This window comes from Alexandromys fortis, unplaced genomic scaffold (genome assembly GCF_014885135.2).
Source record: "Alexandromys fortis isolate MF-2015 unplaced genomic scaffold, M_Fortis_MF-2015_v1.1 scaffold_55, whole genome shotgun sequence".
In the NCBI taxonomy this organism is placed as follows: Eukaryota; Metazoa; Chordata; class Mammalia; order Rodentia; family Cricetidae; genus Alexandromys; species Alexandromys fortis.
In genome coordinates this window covers 10,255,285-10,275,980 of record NW_026067936.1, presented here as the reverse complement: position 1 = coordinate 10,275,980, position 20,696 = coordinate 10,255,285, and the positions used below count along the sequence as shown (strand labels likewise).

Below are 20,696 nucleotides of genomic sequence, written 5' to 3'. Positions count from 1 at the left end.
CTTTCCAATGCAAAGGAGCTTCCTAGAGGTATCAGCCCATGGCCTTGAACTTCACATAAACAAAACAGAAGCAAGGGCTCTTTCTCTGCTGCTGATTTAGCTGAATGAGAGAAAGCTGTATGGCAATTCTCATCTCTGACTGCAGCAAGAGAGACACTTGTTCTGTGTCGACTAGGATAAGAAACCATGTGGACTCGAGACAAGTCAGGGCCTTTATAGAAATGAGCTGGGTCAGAGGAGGGGCGAGCCACAGACGGGGAAGAGGCAGAAATCAATTCATAGCATGCATAGCATACAGCCTGGCTCCAAGCATGAAAATCCACAGAGCTCACGCCTCAGCACCCTCGGAGGTGAGAGAGCATGTGTTTGTGCAGGGCTATGAACAAAGCCACCGACACGCCACCAGATTCTTCAAAGGCAAATATTTATCCACGGTCAAAGGATGGGATTCTTCTCTGACAAAGAACAATGGACGCCATTCTAACTCTCCATCCTTCCTCTCTGGTTTCCGGTGCGCTATGATCTCAATGGAGATTCCCCCATGAGTAAGCGTGTCTCACATCACAAAGGGCCCTGTAAATCAGGAGGTTTATGGACGGTAAAAGATGGGTGATTTGAGTCCCCCGACCCCACAGCTTCCTGCCTACAGAACACCTGAGGCTGCAGGTGCAACAATTTTTCCAGTCCCGGAAACTGTTTTGTCTGGGATTTTATGTTGCTGTTGCTGTTGATGCTGCTGATGCTAGTTTTTTGTTTGTTTGTTTGTTTTTGTTTTTTTGCTTTTGTGTTTTTGTTTCCTTCTGTTTTTGTTTTGAGGGTTGCTTGTTTTTTCCTTTGTTTTCATTTTCTTTTGTTTTGTTTTTTGACTAGGCAAGAGAATTTGGACAACTCTGGTAATCAACAAGATACAATCAACCCTCGGTTTTTTTTTTTTTTTTTTTTTTTTTTTTTTTGGCTAAGTGTGAATTCTGTAGCACGTTCGAGAGACAAGGCTCAGCTGTATCCACAGTGTTCAAGAAGAGGCCAGGGAGGCGAATGGACTGCGGCTAGATAAACTGGATACGCTGAAGCAGAGCCACAGCCCCCTGCCACGGTCCTGAAATGACCAACTAGCAAACCAGTACACTGGCCTTTCCTTACACCAAGAGGAAAGGATGAAACAGCGTACCTTGGGAGCAGCAGAGGGCGGCTTGCTTACATCTGTAAAAATGCAGGGGCTTAAGATAAGAAATAAATTGAAAAGAACACCTGCATCGCCCAAGAGAGGGAGAGAACCGGGGCTGTGCCGCTCTGGAGCCATCTGGGGACCAGCCGTGTCAGGGGCAGGGACAGATGAATTGCTACGGAGGGCTTTAAAGGTCTTTTTTTGTTCCTGTACCCCCGAGCATAAAACGGCCCAGCTCTGAGCAGACAGGGGAGTCGGTTTTGATGGCAAAGTCTATTGGAAAATTCACATTTCTTTTTTAGTACTTCGCGTGCAATTCATGAGCAATATTTGAATCAAATTCACCTCGGCTTTGCCAGTCCCAGTGAATATATATATTTTTTTAGTAAATGTTCACAGAAAATGTGAGCCACTCTTCCCCTCCACACTGTCTGCCTTGATTTTGGGCTCTCGGGGTGAGGAGGAGGATTTTTAAAGAACATATGGTGAAACCCATGCTGGAAGAAGCCGACTCTGAAATTGCTGGCTTCCAGCGAACTGCGCCAGCAAGGATCTTTGAAACGTAGGAGTTTAATTCTGTCCTGTTTGGCCAGGGCCTGAGTTGCTCTAGGTTAGACCCATTCCTTCTTCATTATGCACAGAAAAAAAGCAAACCATGTGGGTAACCTCTTAAAATGTATTCCCCCACTTGCTATGAGAACCCGACATCCAGTGCTGGTTCTATAGACATCACACCGAGCATGGGTCTAGAGGATGCGATGGTGTGGCACTCCAGAGGCCAGGCATAGGACAGACTCACCACCCTGCCCCCAGCAGCGAGGCAGGGGCAGTGTTTTGAGTTAGTGGGACATGGTTCATGACCAATTACTTTCCATTGATTTCTTACATGGGCCAAGCATTATGCCTACTGCCACAGTCCTATTGTGATCGGTGATCTTATTTATAAACATTTGGGATTTGTAATTACGTCTACGTCTAAATACCGCATCGCACAATAATGGCTGAATTAAGCTGTGAAAAGCATAATTACGCTCAAAGCAACAGCGTCCCAGCATGCCACAGGAAGCCAGCTAGAAACGTCACCTCCTTTGAAATCGCAATGCTGAGCTCTCCTCATTCCCAAGCCTCTTTCCCGCCCCACCATTCTGACTAAGTGCATCTCCAGAGTATCCTGAGCACAAAGGGTGTCTGATAAACTCAAAAGGTTTTTTTAAAAGAAGCTCATTGTTAAACCTCTGAAAGGGAGCCGGGCGATGGTGGCGCACACCTTTAATCCCAGCACTCGGGAGGCAGAGGCAGGCGGATCTCTGTGAGTTCGAGACCAGCCTGGTCTACAGAGCTAGTGCCAGGACAGAAACCCTGTCTCGGAAAAAAAAAAAAAAAAAAAAAAACTCTGAAAGGGAGAAAACTTCCTAGCTTAAAAATCTAGAACACAGCTCAGAAGAGATCAGAGGTCTGTCATTATGCGCTGTCCGCACAGCACAGACAGAAGGGGCCAGAATATGCAATGTGTCGTCGACATATATGCAACGTGTATCCGTGTGTGCCTGTTTTCACACTGCCATGATGGCAAGCATTGCCAAAATACATGGTTTAACAGGGTATGCGTGTTGGTATGTGTACTTGAGCTCAGGTGCCCCAAGAACCGGAGATGTCAGACCCACCCAGAGTTGGAGTTATACATGGTTGTAAGCCATTTAATGTGGGTACTAGGAGTCGAACTCCGGGCCTCTGGGAGAGTGGTACATATTCTTTTCTCCAGCCCCTAAAATGTACATTGTGACCAAATGCAAGGTGCGAAACGAGCATGCATAACCTCTGTCAGGTTATCCTGAAAGAATATCTACAGATGAGAAAAGAAGAGAAGCTGATGATGGGGCGGGGCTTCTACTATTCACTTTACTCTCTATAAGCAGCTACTACTTTCTTACTGTTTGAACCATTGTATGATTTCTTCTGTTCTCTCTCCGCTATGATGTTATGCATTTTTTTTTAAGTTCTCTAAGAAGTGAATTGTGGAGGGGGTGGGGGGGGGGAGTGGGGATGTAAAGCTAAAACGAAAAAATCTTAGATAATTAAAAAGGCAAGAAGAAAAGAAAACTTAACGGCAGCAAAACTCCATGAAGAGTTCATCTAAACTGACAAAACACTGTGTGTGATAATTTCTTTACAGCTGAAAGGCAGTAAGATGATGCCAAAAGATATTATCTGAAAACTCAGAAAAGTAGCACCATAATTACGCAACATGCACACGAGGGAACATCCTCACTAATCAGAACCAAGTCGTCTGGAGGAGCTGCTTTCCATTAAATCTCAGTGCATCCTGAAGGTGATGGACAGTCGAGAGGAAGCCCGGCAAAGGGCTCTGGCAGGTAGCGGGAAAGCAGTGTAAACGTGTTCTGAGACCATGAAATTCTCTGCCAACCACTCAGTGGTGCTCCTTTGGAAAAGGCCATCCCAGTGCAAAACTCTCGTAGCATGCCTTCCAAAAGCATGGCCGATTTTTGCTGGTTCCTTTGGACCTTGACTGGCTCGCACTGCAAATAGACCCCAGCTGCTCTAGCACACACCACTGGCAGTCTCTGCTCCTGCTGCTCCAGCTCCTGCAGCTGCAGCTAAGACCAGGTGCCCTCCTGCAGGAATGCTGCAGCTCCAAGTGTGCCCAGGGCTGTCTGCAGAGGGCATCTGGTAGCTGCTGCCCCCTATGTGGGAACAGTGTTGACCCTGTGTGTAAACACAGGGACAACCACAACCACAGATTCAGTTTTCACACCCTTCTGTTAGGTTCTTTTATCTGTAAAGCCAATGAATGATAATAAAAGTTCATGGCCCAAATAGAAAAAAAAAATAACCAAAAAAATAAAAACAAAAACTAGTTTCAGAAAGAAATACACCAAACAAGGTGTGGTACCTCATGGCTGCAATCCTCAGAAGGTCGAGGCAGGGGTGTTGCTACAAATTTGAGACCATCCTAGGCAAAAAAAAAATCTCAACAAACAAATGAAATCAGAAAAGGAATAAAAAGAGGGAAGAGGTCTACACTGAATTATAACAATAAAACGCAGGAGTCCAAATGGCTGAGCCAAGGCAACACGACTAATTAAACAGCTAAAACCGCCTTGCTCGCTATTGTGTAAGAGCTCACAATTATTGTGCAAGCAGAAATCCCCGGAAATGTAACGGACATTAGTTTTGTTTCTTGTTTGGATCAATACTTGAATCATTTATACATGATTGTACAATATGTATGAGCTAAGTACATAGTTTAAGAACCTAAGCTTAAAGGAAGGCCTGGGAGAAACGAGTGGAGTGATGGTGGAACATTTCAGTTATGAGTGATATCTTTTCCCTTCGCCCTCCAGATTTATATGTTACAGTACGGGGCAAGTCAGCTTGTAAAAGACCGCACTATGAAAAAAAGAAGGATTTTACCCACAGGCTTATCCAGTTTTCAAAGGCACATCTGAAAGTTCGGGATCTTCCCGAGAAATGGCAGTCCAGTAGTAGTTGAAATCCCTGATGTTCTGGTCATGTGTGAGACAGCTCTCTGAACAACATACATGCATTATCTCACCCCCTTGGGACCAGTCCACAGGACAAAAACTACTGTGACTCCCAAAGTCACAACTCTGACAGGTGCAGAAATAGAAGAGAGTCCAGCCTTCCACCTCCAACCACTGTATTAGCATGCTTTAATTTTATTCTCTTAAAAAAACTTTCCCTTTTAAATTAATAAAATTTTATTATTATGGCATGCATGTTACGCATGTTTGTGCATGCACACATGTATAGTAGATGTATATAGTATGTATAGTACATGTATAGCATATATAAGGTGCAAAAGCACAAATAGAAAGATCAGAGGATGACCTTGTGGGGTTTACTCTCTCCTTTTGCCTTCGATTGGGTTCCAGGGATTGAACTCAGGTCATCTGGCTTGCATGGCAAGCGCCTCCACCACCAAGCCATCTTACCAGCTCAGAATGCTTCAATTTTAAAAAAGCAACATACATTCTTTGTTCCGAGTCAAAACAGAAAAAAAAAATACAAAGAATATTTTTAAACATCTTGCGCTTCCACGCACTTCAGTCAAAGAGCAATACAGTTCATTTGGATGAACTCAGAGGTAAGGACAAACTCAAACAATGACAGAGAGATCAATGCAAGAAAGCCTGTCTTCCTGAAATCAGTTATCCATGTGAACCGTAGGCATCAAAAAGGGCTTTGGGAAGCAAGGTTAATTAAAGTAGTATTTTCATAAGCAGCACATAAAGTGAACGGAGATGTGTTAGATCCAAATTTGCCTTTCTCAGGGACTGTTATGGTAAGATTTACAGCGAGGAAAATCAATGTTCTCACATACTGTCCTATGGATTACCAAGGCATGCAGTTATCCACTGTGAGAAAAATCAATGGCCCTTTCTTCCCTGTACTCTGACCTGGAGAATGTGGCCAGAGTCACACTTAGATAGCGTCCCATAAAGGTCATCTGAGGCTACCTATCTTTCTAGGGTCCCAGCTGCAAATTCTTCCAGGACACAGCAGAGCTCTCTCTGTCCATGGCAAAGGCTATGCTGGACCAGTGCTTCAAAGCTCTCATTCAAGGGCCAGCAGGGGTGGCTCCCAAAGCTGATGGGTCCAGAAATGTCATTTAAATGAAGTTCCCTCCTCATCGTAACTCAACACCAAACTCGTAGGGCACACAATCCATGCCATACCCACTTAACTTATCAGTACCCTTCACATACTGAGACCCACTATCTTCCTCCCATGGTCACCTGGAAGCTCTCTTTAACACTCAGCTGCAGAGCAGTCTTGCAGGCACCACGATGGCATGCTTTCCCTGTGGCTCACACTCCTGACCATGACCTCTGCTGACCCACACTACCTGCAGGCCCAGCTATTAGCGGTATGAAAGACATTCACTGCAAGCCGCCTGCTAAGGAGCTAAACCTCTCTGAGGGGTAAACAGAAGGCTGGTGCAAAGCCAAAATGCTCTTACCAGGAATTCACCCCCTACTCAAACTCATCTCCGGTGGAAAAGGAGGGCAACAATGGTCTCTATCTCACAAGGTTACCAGGGATCTGAATGAGCTCAGCCAGCTGAAGTCTCTGAGCAGGCTGTAAAGTCAGCTCACACTCAGTCTCATGGCGTTCCCCAGCCGTGTCCTTTAGACAGTCACAATGACACACACAATAGATCACCTGCATGGCACGGAAGCTGAGACCATTAAAACAACCCAGCTGAGAACTCAAAGTATCCTCCTGGTTTGACACTGTCACCTCCCGTTACCTTTAAAAAACTTTTAGAGTGTGTGTGTGTGTGTGTGTGTGTGTGTGTGTGTGTGTATTTATGTGTATGTGGAGGCCAGAGGTCAATTCAGCAAGACGAGCAGGCAATCAAATCCCAGGGACCCTCTTGTCTCTACCTCTGCAAGCTGGGATTGCAGCTGCACGCCAAGACAAACAGCTTTTTACATGGGTCCCGGCGACCCTAAGCCAGGTCCACATGCTACCCACTGAGCCACCTCATCGGCACGTGGTTCCAACACCAAGTCAATGGCACATGACTCACCTTGGGAGCAGGGAGGATCTGAGATGTTTAACTCTTTGATTCCCTCAACATTTAATAGGTTAATAACAGGAAGACAGCTCACCAAAGCCTCCCTCAACAAAGAAACCTGTAAGCAGCAGTCAGGGATGCGACCACACCCACTTTAATGTGTGCTGTCTTCAGAGTCAGCAGTCATGGTCTTAGGCCCTCGGAAATGACCGATGGCCTTGACCCTTCCAAACCAGGAGCCTAAAAGATGACCAAGAAAATCGCTCTGGAAAGTTTTAGAAAGACTCGGCGGTGACACTGGTTTCAGCATCCTCTCAGGCTCTGCCTCAGAGTTACCACAACAAATGATTTAAAATCCAAGTCAATTAAAATGAGAGATGTGGGCATTCCTCTCTGTCCACTCTTCTCCCTCAGGGAAATTCAAACTGGGAGTTGGCTTCATTCTAAATGAACGGATTTTTTTTTTCCTAGAAAAACCAAAAGCTAAGCCGTCTCACAAGCACACAATGATTTCTTCTCTGTATGGTCAGATTCTATCGCCAAAGGCTCAACCATCATGTTAAGATCCCACCCCAGCTCTCTATGGCCACGGTCATGCCTCGTATTTTATCCTCCTAAAACTCCCGGTTCAGCTCAAATGTCTGTATACAGCAGGCATTCAAAAGTGATCGATGGCCAAATCAAGCTAATGACTTGTCTTATATGTAATACCCTAATATTGAGAGATTCCCAGCCCTTATCTGCTTATCTACCTATGACCTAAGGACCAAGCACTCCGAGTATCTATGGCTTAAAAATTACCAAAAACAAACACATACACAGTAAAGACTACCTACCACAGACAGACCCAAGGGACTAGGCAGCTTCACCAATCCTAAAAAGAGGATCCCAACATGGTCATGTGAGAGATGTCCAGTCAATGGGGAACCGCGGGAAGCACCCAAACCCTTACTCTAAGCCATGTCCTGCAAAGAGGTATCACCTGGAGCCAGGCGGAAGAATTCCCAGACATTTCATCCTAGGAAGGGTGCCAAGTCCTGCCTCAGTGCTCCTTACCTACGCAAGCACTTGGCTCAGAGGTCACGCTTCCAAAGCTCTGTGAAGGTAGGAAATACCAGGGAATTATTCATATTTAAAATGGTTGATCTTACATTTGATAAATTTAACCTTGAGAGGAAGAAAAAAGTAAGGAGGAGGAGGGAGAAGAGAGGAAGAAAAGGGAAGGGGGGAGGGAGAAAGAGGAGAGAAGAGGAGGGGAGGAGAAAGGAGGGGGGACGGAGAAAGAGGAGAAGGAAGAAAGGGAAGAGAGGAGATGGGGAAAAGAGGGTAGGAGGAAGAGGAGATGGGGGAGGAGGGAGAGGAGGAGGACAGAGAAGGGGAGGAAGAGGAGGAGGAGGGAAGGGAGGAAGAGGGAGTGGAGGAGGAGAGAGGAGAAGGAGAGAGAGGAGGAGGACGGAAGGGAGAAGGCACACAAAGCAAATAACCGCAAAGGCAGCCACACCAAGCATGTGACTCACGAAACCACCCCACCCCAAAACATGCTCTGCTACCAAGTGCCTCTGTACAAATTGTATGAGAAAAAGAGACAGCTGGAATAGCTTGGGTGCCCAAGGCTAAGGTTTGGAGCAGCAGGAACTTTTCAGAAGCAAGCAAGGAGCGTCTCCAGGCTCTTAGCATCCAACAAGGCTGCCTGGCTCCTCAGACCACCCTGAACACTGCACCCCACTGCCTTTTGTGGAAAAATAACAAAACCCAGTATTTCTAGCTAGGATATTACACTGAAGAAAAAAAATTAAAAATAAAAAAATAAGTAAGACATGTTTTTGAGCACTTACTGCCCAAAACAAAAATAACTCCGAAATTTTCCTTCTCATTCTCTACAAATAAGTCAGCCCTGTTGGCAAGGGTATCTGGGAATTGTTATGGATGTGGCTGCCAAGAATGCAGTACGCAGGGGGTTGTCTATACCGCAGCCAGTCACTCCTCCAGGGGCTTCCCTGGTCTCCAGTCAGCAGGCTAAATTCGGGGCAACATCACCTGGGAGAGGGTAAAGCAGCTGCAGAAAGTTGTTTTCCTGTACCCATTCCACCCTACCAGTCAAGGCTTCGTATTCCTCAGCATCGATCCCTTCCTCCTGATAGAAGTCAAGGTTAAGGGGAAAGTACGAGTCGATCGGAGGAGGAACACCTGTGCTTTATTTAGGGTAACCAGTGATTCAAGGAGAATAAATGTGGGGTCAGGTCACAAAAGGCTTTCGGCGGGCGGCTGGCTCCCACATCCTACTCAACTGGGTATCCTAATCATCTACCCCTTATCCATGCACCCATTTCTGGAAGTGTAGAGTTTATACACAAAGATTTAAAACACACAAACACACTAGAAAAATCATGCGGAAAACCTCAACGTATACACTTGCAGATAAAGAACACTAGGAACAACCCAAAACCACTTGCTGGAATCATTGAGATAACATCATGTCTTGAGCTCTCAGAAACCAGGTCCGTGGAGACCCTCCCATCTGCTCCGTCATTCCAGTACCGCCCAGATGACTGCCAATACACAAAACATCAGAAGGCAAAAAAAGAGAAAAGTCTCTGGGACACAGTACCATTCTTCAGAAGGGGTTGGGTGTCTCTAGGTCTATGAGTTGGTTGCATGCATTCTGCAGGTGTCTGAGGTCCCTATCAATCGTTTGGAGGACAAGAAGGCCAGTTTCATTAATGCCAGAACAGACTAGAGAATACGTGTCCTCTGAGGGAAAGGCCATCAACCCCCAGACAAAGACAAACCGACACCCGCAAGACTCAGCAACTGGTTTTACATCAGGAAGACAGAGTCTGAGAGACCTGAGACCTGGCTGAGGGCACCTGCCCCAAACAGACCATCCTGGTGTCCTGCTGCAGAGACCAGGCATGAGGGCATGGGAGCTGCAACTGACGGGAGAGAGCAAAGACTGGACCAGCACTAGCTCTGGTTTTTCATCTCAAACGAAAGCTAAGGATGGCTGCTGGGTCTCTGAGAAAGGTGCAACGGTGGAGGGAAGAGAGCTGAGGAGCAAGTCGGGGAAGACCTCCAACAACATCCACTCCAGAACTGGCCCTCCCCGTAATCGGCAAACACTGGCACTTCTTCCCAACCGCAGGGAGAACACTATTATTCTAGATCCTCCCTTAGGCCCCCAAACATCCCTGAGTGTACCCCATCAGTGTATTCGATATGAGATGAAGTGACTTAAGGAAGAGCTAAACCAGGCCAGGTTCAAGGGAGCAAGGGGAACAGGAGGCAGTGTGCTACAAACTAGAAAGAAAAACTGTGTTACAAACAAAGAGTCTCTCTCTGGGAAGTTCTCAAGTAGCTGAGCAGGGACAGCCTTGAGAGTCCACCCTAGAACGGAAACACCTAAATCTTACAATAATTTGAGCCCTACTAAAACCTCTCCAGTCTTTCTTTTTATTTGGAGCAAAGTCCTACTGAGTTCAAAGAGGCCTGTTTAGGAAAATAAAGGCCCAGGGGCATCGATTATTAATAAAGTTAAACTAAAAAGGTATTGAAGAACCTTCGTGAAGTTACAAAACAATGATTAATTCAATCCAAGCAACTAGGTCATGCTCAGATTCCAGTCATTGTAAGAGTTAGATATAATAAGGCAAGAACTTTGCTTCGCTCCAGTAGTCACAATGAAGGGCCCATTCAGGGGCAAGCGCTGCAGTCCAAACCCAGCAGGAGAGCTGGGACAGCTGAGGGGGGGCCCGGTGGGGGGGAGAGACAGGGCAGACTTGCTGTCCGGTACCACCTGGGAACTTGACAGGACAACAAAGAGATTCTTCTTCTAAAGCGCCAGTCATGGAGGGACACCTGAGAGGCTTCCGGAGACCACAAAGCCTGGGGCAGGTCTCCACATAGAGGAAGCAAGTGAACAATCTAATCAAAGGCGTATTATGGTGTACACAGCCACTCCTGGGACAGGAGAACTATGCTAAGCGGCAGACGACAGGCGTGCACCATCCTCAGGCATGTACCATCAGACAGGCATATACACTCAGACCCACACACAGTCAGACAAGCATACACTGTTAGACTGACACACACACAGATGAGTACATACGACAATCAGATAGGCACAAGTGGTCAGACAGGTACATGGAGCCAGACAAACAGACATTGTCAGATGGGCACACACTATCAGATAGACACACAACATCCTATGGGCACTTTAGAATAGGCAAACACTGTCAGACAGGCACACACTGTCCATATGGACATACACAGTCATACAGGCACACACTGTCATATGGGTACACACTGTCACATGGGCACACAATGTCATACAGACACACACTGTCATACAGACACACACTCTCATATGGGTACACACAGTCAGGCAGACACACACTGTCATATGAACACACACTGTCATATGGATACACAGAGTCAGGTAAAAACAAACTGTCACATGGCCACACACAGTCAGACAAGCACACATATCCAGATGGGCACATCGTTACATGGGTACACACAGTCAGGCAGACACACACTGTCATGTGGGCACACACTGTCACATGGCACACACAGTCGGACAAGCACACACAGCCAGATGGGTACATACAGTTAGACAGATACACACAGTCAGACAGGCACACACAATGAGACAACCATCCACAGTCAGACAGTCATACATTGTACCCATGGGTACACACAGGCAGGCAAATACACTGTCATATAGGCACACATCACATGGGCACACACAGTCAGACAGGTTCACACTAGGTGTAGAAAATGAAGGAGCAAAGGACACTTGTGAGATATGGACACTTGTGAGATATGTGAATGAATGTATCCAAAATTAAAGAAAACCACACAATTAATTAAGCTTACTGGGTTGCTTTCTCCTTATTGTTAAAAATTACACTTCAAGTCGGGCAGTGGTGGCACCCACCTTTAATCCCAGCACTCGGGAGGCAGAGGCAGGCAGGTCTCTGTAAGTTCGAAGCCAGCCTGGTCAACAAGAGCTAGTTCCAGGACAGGCTTCAAAGTTACAGAACAACCCTGTCTCAAAGAAAAAAAAAATTACACTTCATAACTTGGAGGGTGAATAATTGAATAGAAGTGAAAACTTATATTCAAAATCAGTTAGACAAAGACATACTCTTCCAACTTAAAAGCACTCCGCGGGCGTTTGATAGCAGAAATGCTATCCATCCACTGTGATCTGCTGCAGGCCAGAGTTCTAGCCACTCAGTCCATCAGGTCAGCCAGCCTCAGAGGGCCCACCATTCTGGTCTAAATGACACAGGCGAAGAGAATGAAACGTGAACAAACACCCCATAGAAAGAGCAGTGCGCTCTGGGAACGAGAGTATGGAACCAACTATGGGGCAGAAACGGAAGAGGGTGGGGGGACAGGCAGGAGTCGGCACCCAGAGAAAGCATTAGATTCTCCCAGTGATATTCTGGAAAACTATTGCATTTATGTGTGCGCACACGAGTCAGTACGTACGGGGAGGCCAGTTTCAGGTCCCTGGGATTGCTAGACAAGTGCCTTTACCTGCTGAACCACCGTGACATTTAAGCATCTTACAGACCTGTCTTCCGTTTCTGGAAGAACCCTGGAGGGCAGTTAAGAGCACTGGAGTACCAGGGTTCAATTCCCAGCACCCACATGGCGGCTAACAACTGTCTGTAACCCCTCTCCTTTATGCAGACACACATGCAGACTAAACATCCACAGATAAAGTACATAAACCTTTACTTAAACAAACGCCTCTACGTCGGCCCAACTGCCTTCAGTGAAACACACCTGTCATTCCTTTGGCAGTGTGATTCGATCTTCTCTGTGAGAAATTTTAAACTCATGGTTGCTGGCTAAGGATCTCCAAAATGAAAGCCAGAGGAATCTAGTCCCGCATCATCCAGCCAGCTAAGTAGCTCTCAACAGAAAAGGCAACTGGGCAGGGCCAGGAGAGTTTTCCGTATAAGAGCGTTTTAAAAGGTACTAATGCTTTCTGTTGGGACTGCTTCTGTTGAATGGTCCCAAGCAACATGGGAATTGGCACTTGATGTCCCAGAGTAGACAAAAGCAAAAAAAACTTTTAAAAATCAGTTTTTAAACCATTGTATGTAAAATCGTGAGTTTACAAGAAAACTTGATACTTTAAGTGTAAAATGAAGTCACCAATTTCCTATCCCCCAAAAGGAAATGAAAGACATAAAAAGACTTCATAGAAAGACAGAAAGCTACACGCAGATTCAAAGCTTCTCCTAAGCTAAAATATGTTCCCATTGCTTATGGGCGTGTCCTTTAATAACTGGACATCAAATGTTGTCATTTCTCCCATGTGACATTCTAGATTTCATTATTTTTGGTTCTTACCAGATCTTTAAAAATTATGGCAACTACTAATTAATGTTGGGAATCACAGAAAAATATGACAGGAAAAAAAATCCTGTTCTTTTGTTATTGTTGCTGCTGCTACTGCCATAATGTAAAGAAAAACAATATTGTCAGTTTTCCCAATATTCTGATCTCTCTGCTACTTTTGGGGGGAAAAATACAAGCGAAAACAAATTAAAAAAAATATTTCTGTCAGAAATATTCCATACGTGTTATAAAAAATAACTAATGCCATGTTTCTCAATATAGATGTGTGTTCTTACAATTTTTCTCTTTCCCTTTCTCAACTTGAAAAATCCTTATAACCCGGATTGCCAAGGAGGTGTGCCTCATTTGAAAGGCAAATGGAGACACAAGCCCCGCCCCCTGCTTATTGTTTTCCCAACTCACTGCCGGCTCCTTTATGCAATAGATGAAGGTGAAAATTTAAGAGCAGAAGTGAGGGTAAAAAAAAAAAAAATCCTGCTAGCCTCACTGTTTCACTGACAGAATTCCTCAGCCCAGATTGGTCCGTGTTCAACTATGTCCTTCCCTTTGTCGTGCATGACGTCAGTTTAATTCACACCCGGCCTCTGCGCGGAGCAGGAACTAGTCCCAGAGGGCTCCTTCAGTGGAGCAGGCGGTGAGTACAGTGTGCCCAACCACTCTGTGCAACGCAGCAACATGAAAAGGAAAGTGTTTGGCTTCCATGAATAAAAGACAATGGCAAATCTACGATACAACCGAGGCATCCACCGAGTTGGAGCCTGCGACAAGATGCCAGATCATCACAGAGAATGGCTGGCTCCATTGCCTGGTAACCCGATATGGTGGCTTTTTTCAAGCTGAAGAATTAAACCTAGATCTAGGGCAACGGAAAGGCTTTCCCTTCGGAAATATTGGTGTCCCGTGCCTCCCTGATACTATTGCCAGCTGCGTTCTTGTTGGCACTCTCGCCGAGACAAAGATCAGAGCGGCATTCAGTCACCCCTCGGCCTACCCCGAGGGGTGGGGACCAAGGTGAGAAAGGCTGAGTGGTTTCTATTGTCACAGGATCTGTGCTAAGGATGCTTGTGACACTATCGACCAAATCGGCTGTCACAGAACTATAAACGATGAGGAAACAGTTCCTAGCTAAAGACTTGAGCCACATTAATCAGGAAAAGAAAAGAAAAATCCCAGGCAAAGCAGAAAAGGACCAGGAGTTTCCAGGACAGTTGCCCAGGAAACTACTACCATGATGGGCATGTGTCAGTCATGACAGATTTGCCCAAACCCACAGGAATAAATCCCCAGACAAGGATTCGCTCCAGTGGGTGGAGGGATGGAGGACTGGACTGCTCCTGCGCAGAGCATGATGGATGAGGACCTGGAGGCTATGCATATGTGAGGGAGGGGCAGGTGGACACAATCCAGACCCTCTGCCTAGTGCTGCTGCACCTTTAAAGCTGCACTTTCAAACATGAGGATTTTTTTTTCCTTTTAAATCTCAAACAAGCAGTCCTCAAATTCTCTCACTTGCCTATAACTGCTTACAAAAGAAAAAGACAGACCAAAAAAAAAAAATGACTTGGGAAACACCCCCTAGGAGACCCATGGGTTTTCTCGTTTTCCCTTTCGTTACTTATGAACCACTATTGGAAAGTCCCATTCACCAGAGGAACATATCTGACAATGTCAATGAAACTCAAATATCACCAGGAAATAGTGGAGGAAATCCCCCTCAGAGTGAGCCCGCTCTGTCCTGAGCTGGTCAAGTCTGTACTCTCCAGAGGCAAGCATGCTTTAACAGACCACACAGCCATCACTCACCACGGTTACAGAACATTCTTCGGATGGCTCAAGAAACGCATGCCCTCACTCTGACTTGCGAGGTTACATCGGGACTTTAAACAAAAGACTATGACCACCGACACAGACTCAGGCTCCTCCCCGCGACAACATGTGTCTAATGGCTGTGAGAACCCAGGCTCAGCACAGGGCTAATGCCACCCTCATCCCAGCTTCTGTGCCAGTCGCCTGGGATTTCCCGCTACAAACTGTGGCTGACTTTCAAAGAATAATAAAGGAGACTTGGAGATGTTTTAAGTTGGGCGGTATGCGTTTCAGGTAGCTTTTGGCGATTGTCATAGCCACTCTGGATCCACCTGGGAGAGCCTAGGAGGCTACAGAAGCATCCCCACACATGAGAAACAAATGTCTCCAAACTCGCAATGTAACGCGAACCACCAGTGAACCCCAATACCCCCTCCACCTACCTGGGAAAGCGTGTGGATTGGGGGACCCTCTCTTAAGGCACTTAGAACAGAGGATGTGCACAGTGTAGTGCAGTCCAGGCCATTCCTGAAGTAGGACATTCAGTTCCTCTACCAGAGGGGTGATGGCTTGCCATGCGGTCCATATATTTGGTAACGATGCGTGGCTAGCAATGGACAGGGTGTCCGGCTGCAGGACCCCCTTGGCGGGTCTGTAGCTCACCACCACAGGGACTTTCCCTCGATATGCAAAGATCTGAAACTTCCCATCCGACCTGTGCACCACATGGCTGTTGATCTGGACACTGTAGCGTGCAAACAATCCAGGTGGAAAGGTAAAGGGGAAACTATATTCGATCTGCAACTGTTCGGCCACAAAAGACTGCCCAGCTAGGTTGGTCCCATTGATCCAGGCCTCTGCGTGGGGCACCTCATTCTGCACGTAGCATGGGAACTTGTACCAAGCTGTGGAGCCATTCAAAGGCTTGCCTTTGGGTTTATTGAGGCAGTAACAGAGTCCCATCTTCTCCAATAGCTCCAGGAGGAGCTGCAAGTCCTGCTGGGCCTGGACATGAGGCTTAAGCAGCAATCGGATGACATGGGCTGGCAGGAGCCCATGCAGCAGAAAGCCTTCCACATAATGATGAAGCTGGGTGGCCCGGAGTGGGTCCTGACCCGAGGTGGGCACTGCCATGGTGGGGAAACTCTCCCCCTCCCCCTCGCCCTCTCCACTGGTCCCTAGGAGCAGCTTATGCAGCAGCAAAGAAGCATCCCTCTGGAAAAAGACATTGAGGATGTCAATGAGGCGGGTGAGGTTGTGGAAGACGTGCTCCTTGAGGGCCGGGCTATCCTCGAAATAGAGTAGCTTGCCGCTCTCGTGCAGGTAGGAAAGGGCACTCTGCAGCCGGTCCTCCGTCAGACCCGCCTGCAGACCCAGGCGGGCTGAGTCCCACCAGCTTAGCCACAGTCGTTGTGCCTGAGGTGGCTGGAAGTGCAGTTCCTCGAGCACCTGCCAGGATCGAGGCAGGACTCTGTGTAAGTTGGGGAAGATCTCTCGGTGCTCAGCGACAGAGAGCAGCTTGTCGCGAAGGCGTTGCAATTGGTGGGGGTCCCTGCAGCTAACAGGCAACACGGGGGAGAGGATCTGCAGCCGGTGGTTAAGCAGGTACTGAAAATGGGCCTTGCGCCTCCGAAGGTTCTTGTCTGAAACACCGTAGTAGGCTGCATGGGGGCTGGCAGAGCGCAGCTCGAAGTCCCGAGCCAGGGCCTCGTCCACCACCTTGGCTAGATGGCTTAGGCCCTCTGCATCGTGCTTCTCCTGTAGGGCGATCTGGCGGTGAATGTCCAGACACTTTTCCTCAAGCTCACGCTCCCCGCACAGGTCCGCGTGGGTGCCCACAATGCACACCACAGCGTGAGGCACCCGGGCCCCCACCCGGTGCAAGAAGGTGCCCACAGCAGTAGGAAAGCAGCAAGGTTCATAGGTGGCCAAGTTGACCACCAGCACATACAGGGCTCCTGGGGAGAGGAAGAAGGGCTGTATCACCTCATAGCTTTCATCACCAGCTAAGTCATACACAATGAACCGCAGGCCCCGGGAAGCATCCGCAGTCCAGCTGGTCACCTCGATGCCCTTGCTCCCAAGGGGAGGGAAGAGTAGGTAGCTCTTGTCCTTGTCCCCTCCTCCTTGATCTCCCTCCACTTTGTCCTCGGTGAGGCAGTGGCGGAGCAGGGTCTTCCCTGCAGCCTTATGGCCCATTAGGAGCAGCTTGAGGCGGGGCTGCACAGCTGGCTGGGAATGAGCCAATTCCTTCTGGTAGGCTGCGATGTAAGGGATCCCCTTCATGCAGACTTCGTAAGGGGGTTGAATCAGTGGGTTGTCCTTGATTTTCCACAAGCCTACCCGGGAGAGCTGGCCAAAGTTGTCGGGCAGAACAGCGATCTGGTTGCCCTGAAGCACCAGCTCCTCCAGGCCGGTCAGCTCCACAATGGAGTCTGGCAAGTAGCGGATGCGGTTATTATCCAGCCACAGGGTGAGAAGCCGGCCCAGCCCAGCGATAAGGGATGGCACTGAGGTGAGCTGGTTGCGACTAAGATAGAGCTCCTCCAGACCAGCCAGGGGCAGCAGCGCAGCAGGAAACTCCTCAAAGAGGTTGGAAGAGAGGTTGAGCATCTTGAGTCTTTGCAGGCGGCTGAATTCGGGGGGCAGAGCCTGCAGCCCGTTGTTGTCTAACATGAGGCTTTCTAAACTGGCCAGCTCGCAGAAGCCGCTGGGCAGGGTGCCAAGCTCGGCCCCACTAAGCCAGAGAATCTTGAGGGCACGCAGGGCACTGATATCCTCAGGTAGGCCTCGCAGCCGGTTGCTGGATACGTCCAGCTCCTCCAGGGCAGTCAGCTGCAACAGCTGCCTGGGAAAGGCGGTGAGTTGGTTGTGGTCCACGTCGAGGGTGCGCAGGTGGTTGAGGCAGGAGAAGGAATCTGGCAGATGTGCTAGCCGGTTGAAGCTGACATCCAGCTCCTCCAGGTGGGCGAGGGTACCCAGCTGGGCAGGCAGCGCTGGCAGCTGGTTGTGGCTCAAGTTGAGCTTGCGCAGCTCCCTTAGGGCGCTCACCACCTCGGCACCCAGGACTGTCAGCCGGTTGTGGCTCACGTCCAGCTCAGTAAGGTGATGGCCTAGCTCCGCCACCGCAGGGGGCAGCCGGGCAAAGCGGTTCCTGCGCAACACCAAGACGCGAAGGCTGCCCAGAGCTGACCCCAGACCTTCAGGAACATCCTCCAGGCCGTTGTTCCCCAGGTTCAGCACCTCAATGTCCCCGATGTTGGCCGGCAGCACCAGCTGGGGGGCGTCTGGGGAGTCGAGTGCGTCGCCTCCGGCCCCCGGGCAGCTGAGCGTGAGCTGGCGCAGGTTGCTCCGCAGCTTCCTGGCGCGCAGGGCGGCGTCCCGCCACAGTCTCACCGTCTTCAGGTTGCCACTGTCCGTGCCAGCCATGGCGGGGCCCCGCGCCGACAACCCTCACGCCGGCACCGGAGCCCGCAGCAGCATGCCGCGCTGCACCCCAGCCGGCGCCCGGGCCCTCGCGCTCCCGCTGCTCCCGAGCCACCACCCCTGCGCGGCCAGCGGCCGTGGGTCCTAGCGCAGCCAGCAATCGGGTGCCCGCAGCTGGGGGGCGGAGGCGACGCGGGCAGCTCTGGGGGGCTCCGGGCAAGCGGCTCGGAGCTGGGCTGCGACCGCGTAGCGCGGCTCGCATTCTCCGTGCTCCCGGGCCATGGGCGCGCCGGGCAGCAGGGCCGCCGCCCGCCGCGCCGCGGAGGATGCCTGCTCCTCTTCCAGCTCCGGCCGCTTCGCTGTGTCTGGGTAGCCGACTCCAGCCCCGCTACCCTCGCAGCGGCGGTCCGGAGGCCGGCGGCGTCGCCTCCGCTAGCAGCAGGAGGAGGGCAGCGCTCGGCTCCGCTGCCGGCATGCTGCGGGCGCAGGGCCGGGGCGCGCCGGGGGCGGCGGCGTCTCCTTGTCTCCGTTTCCCCGCGGCTCGGGCGGGAGCGCGAGCGCCGCGTCCCCGGCGCTGGGAGGGCGCGATTGGAAAGCTACAGCGCCGCCCGGTGGAGCGGCCCCCACGTGACCGGCGGAGGCGCTGCTGGTTCCCGGCACCGCCCAGGGGGCGGGAGTTGCAAAGGGAGCGCAAACTGAGAGGCTTGGGGGCGCCGGGCTTGGTGGGGTTAGTGGTGTGGACCTTGTCCCTCTGTGAGGCTCACCTTACACGACCCTCAAGGCTGTGTGGGACTCTGGGGTCTCTGAGTTGGGTTCCCCTGCATCGGGTTCTTTGTTGGCTGTGGGTCTCTAAGGATTTCTTATTCATTCCTAAAGCGTAGGAGTTAGCCGGCTTCCTTACTCATTCTTACTCACTTTCCCTACCCTGCACCCTTCATCCACACCATTGCGGAACAGGCAGAATGCAAGGACCCGGTGTCAAAGGAGCTTAGAACGAGAGTGTGGTTAAACCAAAGGCAGATAGGTGAGAGTAGACAACCTCTAATCCATTTGATAAGTAGTTATTGGGGCTCATGTGTACTAGGTCAACTAAAGCCTAGTTTCCAGCTCCCCTCGTTTGAGCCAGCACCTCTCTAGTGTCTTATCTGGGCTATCCCTACCCATTTAGCGTCACAACCTCATGAAACATGCTACATCTTAAATCCGACATTCTTGTTGCTCTGGAGAGTCAAGAGAATGACGGTGGCATAAGACTTATTTTCTCTGTGTTCAGCTTGGGTTTGTTCCCATTGAAAGGAGTTGGTCTAATAGCATATCCATACTAAAAAAAAATCTCCTCCGAATTTATCTGTGAACTTGAAACCCTGTTCACAGTTGGCTCGTCACCTTATCTAAGGAACCATTCGCGAGTAATGGCTGGTTGAAAAGGACAGTCACTTTCATTGAGGGCGCAGCTAAGGCTCTAGCAGTTGGCCCCACACCTTGAAATAAGGGCAGCTATTTGGAGTCAATAAAGATTCCAGAAAGCAAGAACTCAAAGAGAGGAAGAGCGAGAGAAGAAAGGAAAAACATGAAGTTAGGAGGGAAATGGGGGGGAGGGGTAGAGGGAGTTGAATGGGAAAACTAGCTATGATTAATACTCATTGTACATGTATAAAATTCTCGACGAATAAATACAATGGAGTTTTTAAGTAATCAAATAGTTCTCACCCTCTGGGATTCAAATTAAACTGATTAAACTCACTGCTTACCATACTCTAGCTTTACTGCACACTTGTAGACATTCAAGGGCCATCCATGTCCAGTGCATTTGTTTCTTCAGAGAGAGAAACAAACGGAACATCCACACCACTGATGACTACAAGTCCTCGGCGAGCATCCTGTAGTAAGAACGCTCCCAGGGTTAGTCTTGGATACCTCGGGCAAAATCAGTAATTTAGCTGTCCATATTTATCTGCATTCACCCTGAAGGACATCCTGAGAAATTACATACTCATGGACACCAGTATTCTCTTGGAGGTGGTGTGTGTGTGTGTGTGTGTGTGTGTGTGTGTGTTCTAAATCATGGAGGCTGACCCTTTGGTTTTTCTCGGAGGTAGGAAGAGCCTCAAAGACATTAAGCAATCTCTAATCCGCCAGTAAATATTGAGAGGTTTGCTGACTCCACGGGTGGGGTGGTTGAGCACACCCTGGCCTACGCTGTTCTTGAGTGTCAGCTCTGAATCTTCCACTTTTAACAAATGGAATAAGCTGAAGTTCTGCCTGAGGAGGAAACCCAGGCAAGACCTCGGTGCCCTACTGCATCTTAAATAGCCCCACCTTGGTCCTAAAGTGCTTTAGATTGCATCTAGAAAGCCC

At 49.1% G+C, this 20,696-nt stretch overlaps 1 protein-coding gene across 2 annotated transcripts in view; it reads right to left on the bottom strand.

Annotated features, from left to right (window-relative positions):
- Mfhas1 (multifunctional ROCO family signaling regulator 1) overlaps positions 1-18,476 on the bottom strand; it is an 80,356-nt gene extending 61,880 nt beyond the window's left edge. For both annotated transcript variants that reach the window (XR_007592587.1, XM_050146728.1), the window contains exon 1: positions 15,356-18,476. Coding sequence is in view for 1 of the 2 variants with exons in the window: in XM_050146728.1 (XP_050002685.1) it covers positions 15,356-18,341 (2,986 nt within the window). In the remaining variant the exon portion in view is untranslated. The remainder of the gene's footprint in view (positions 1-15,355) is intronic.
- Positions 18,477-20,696: the final 2,220 nt, after the last annotated feature.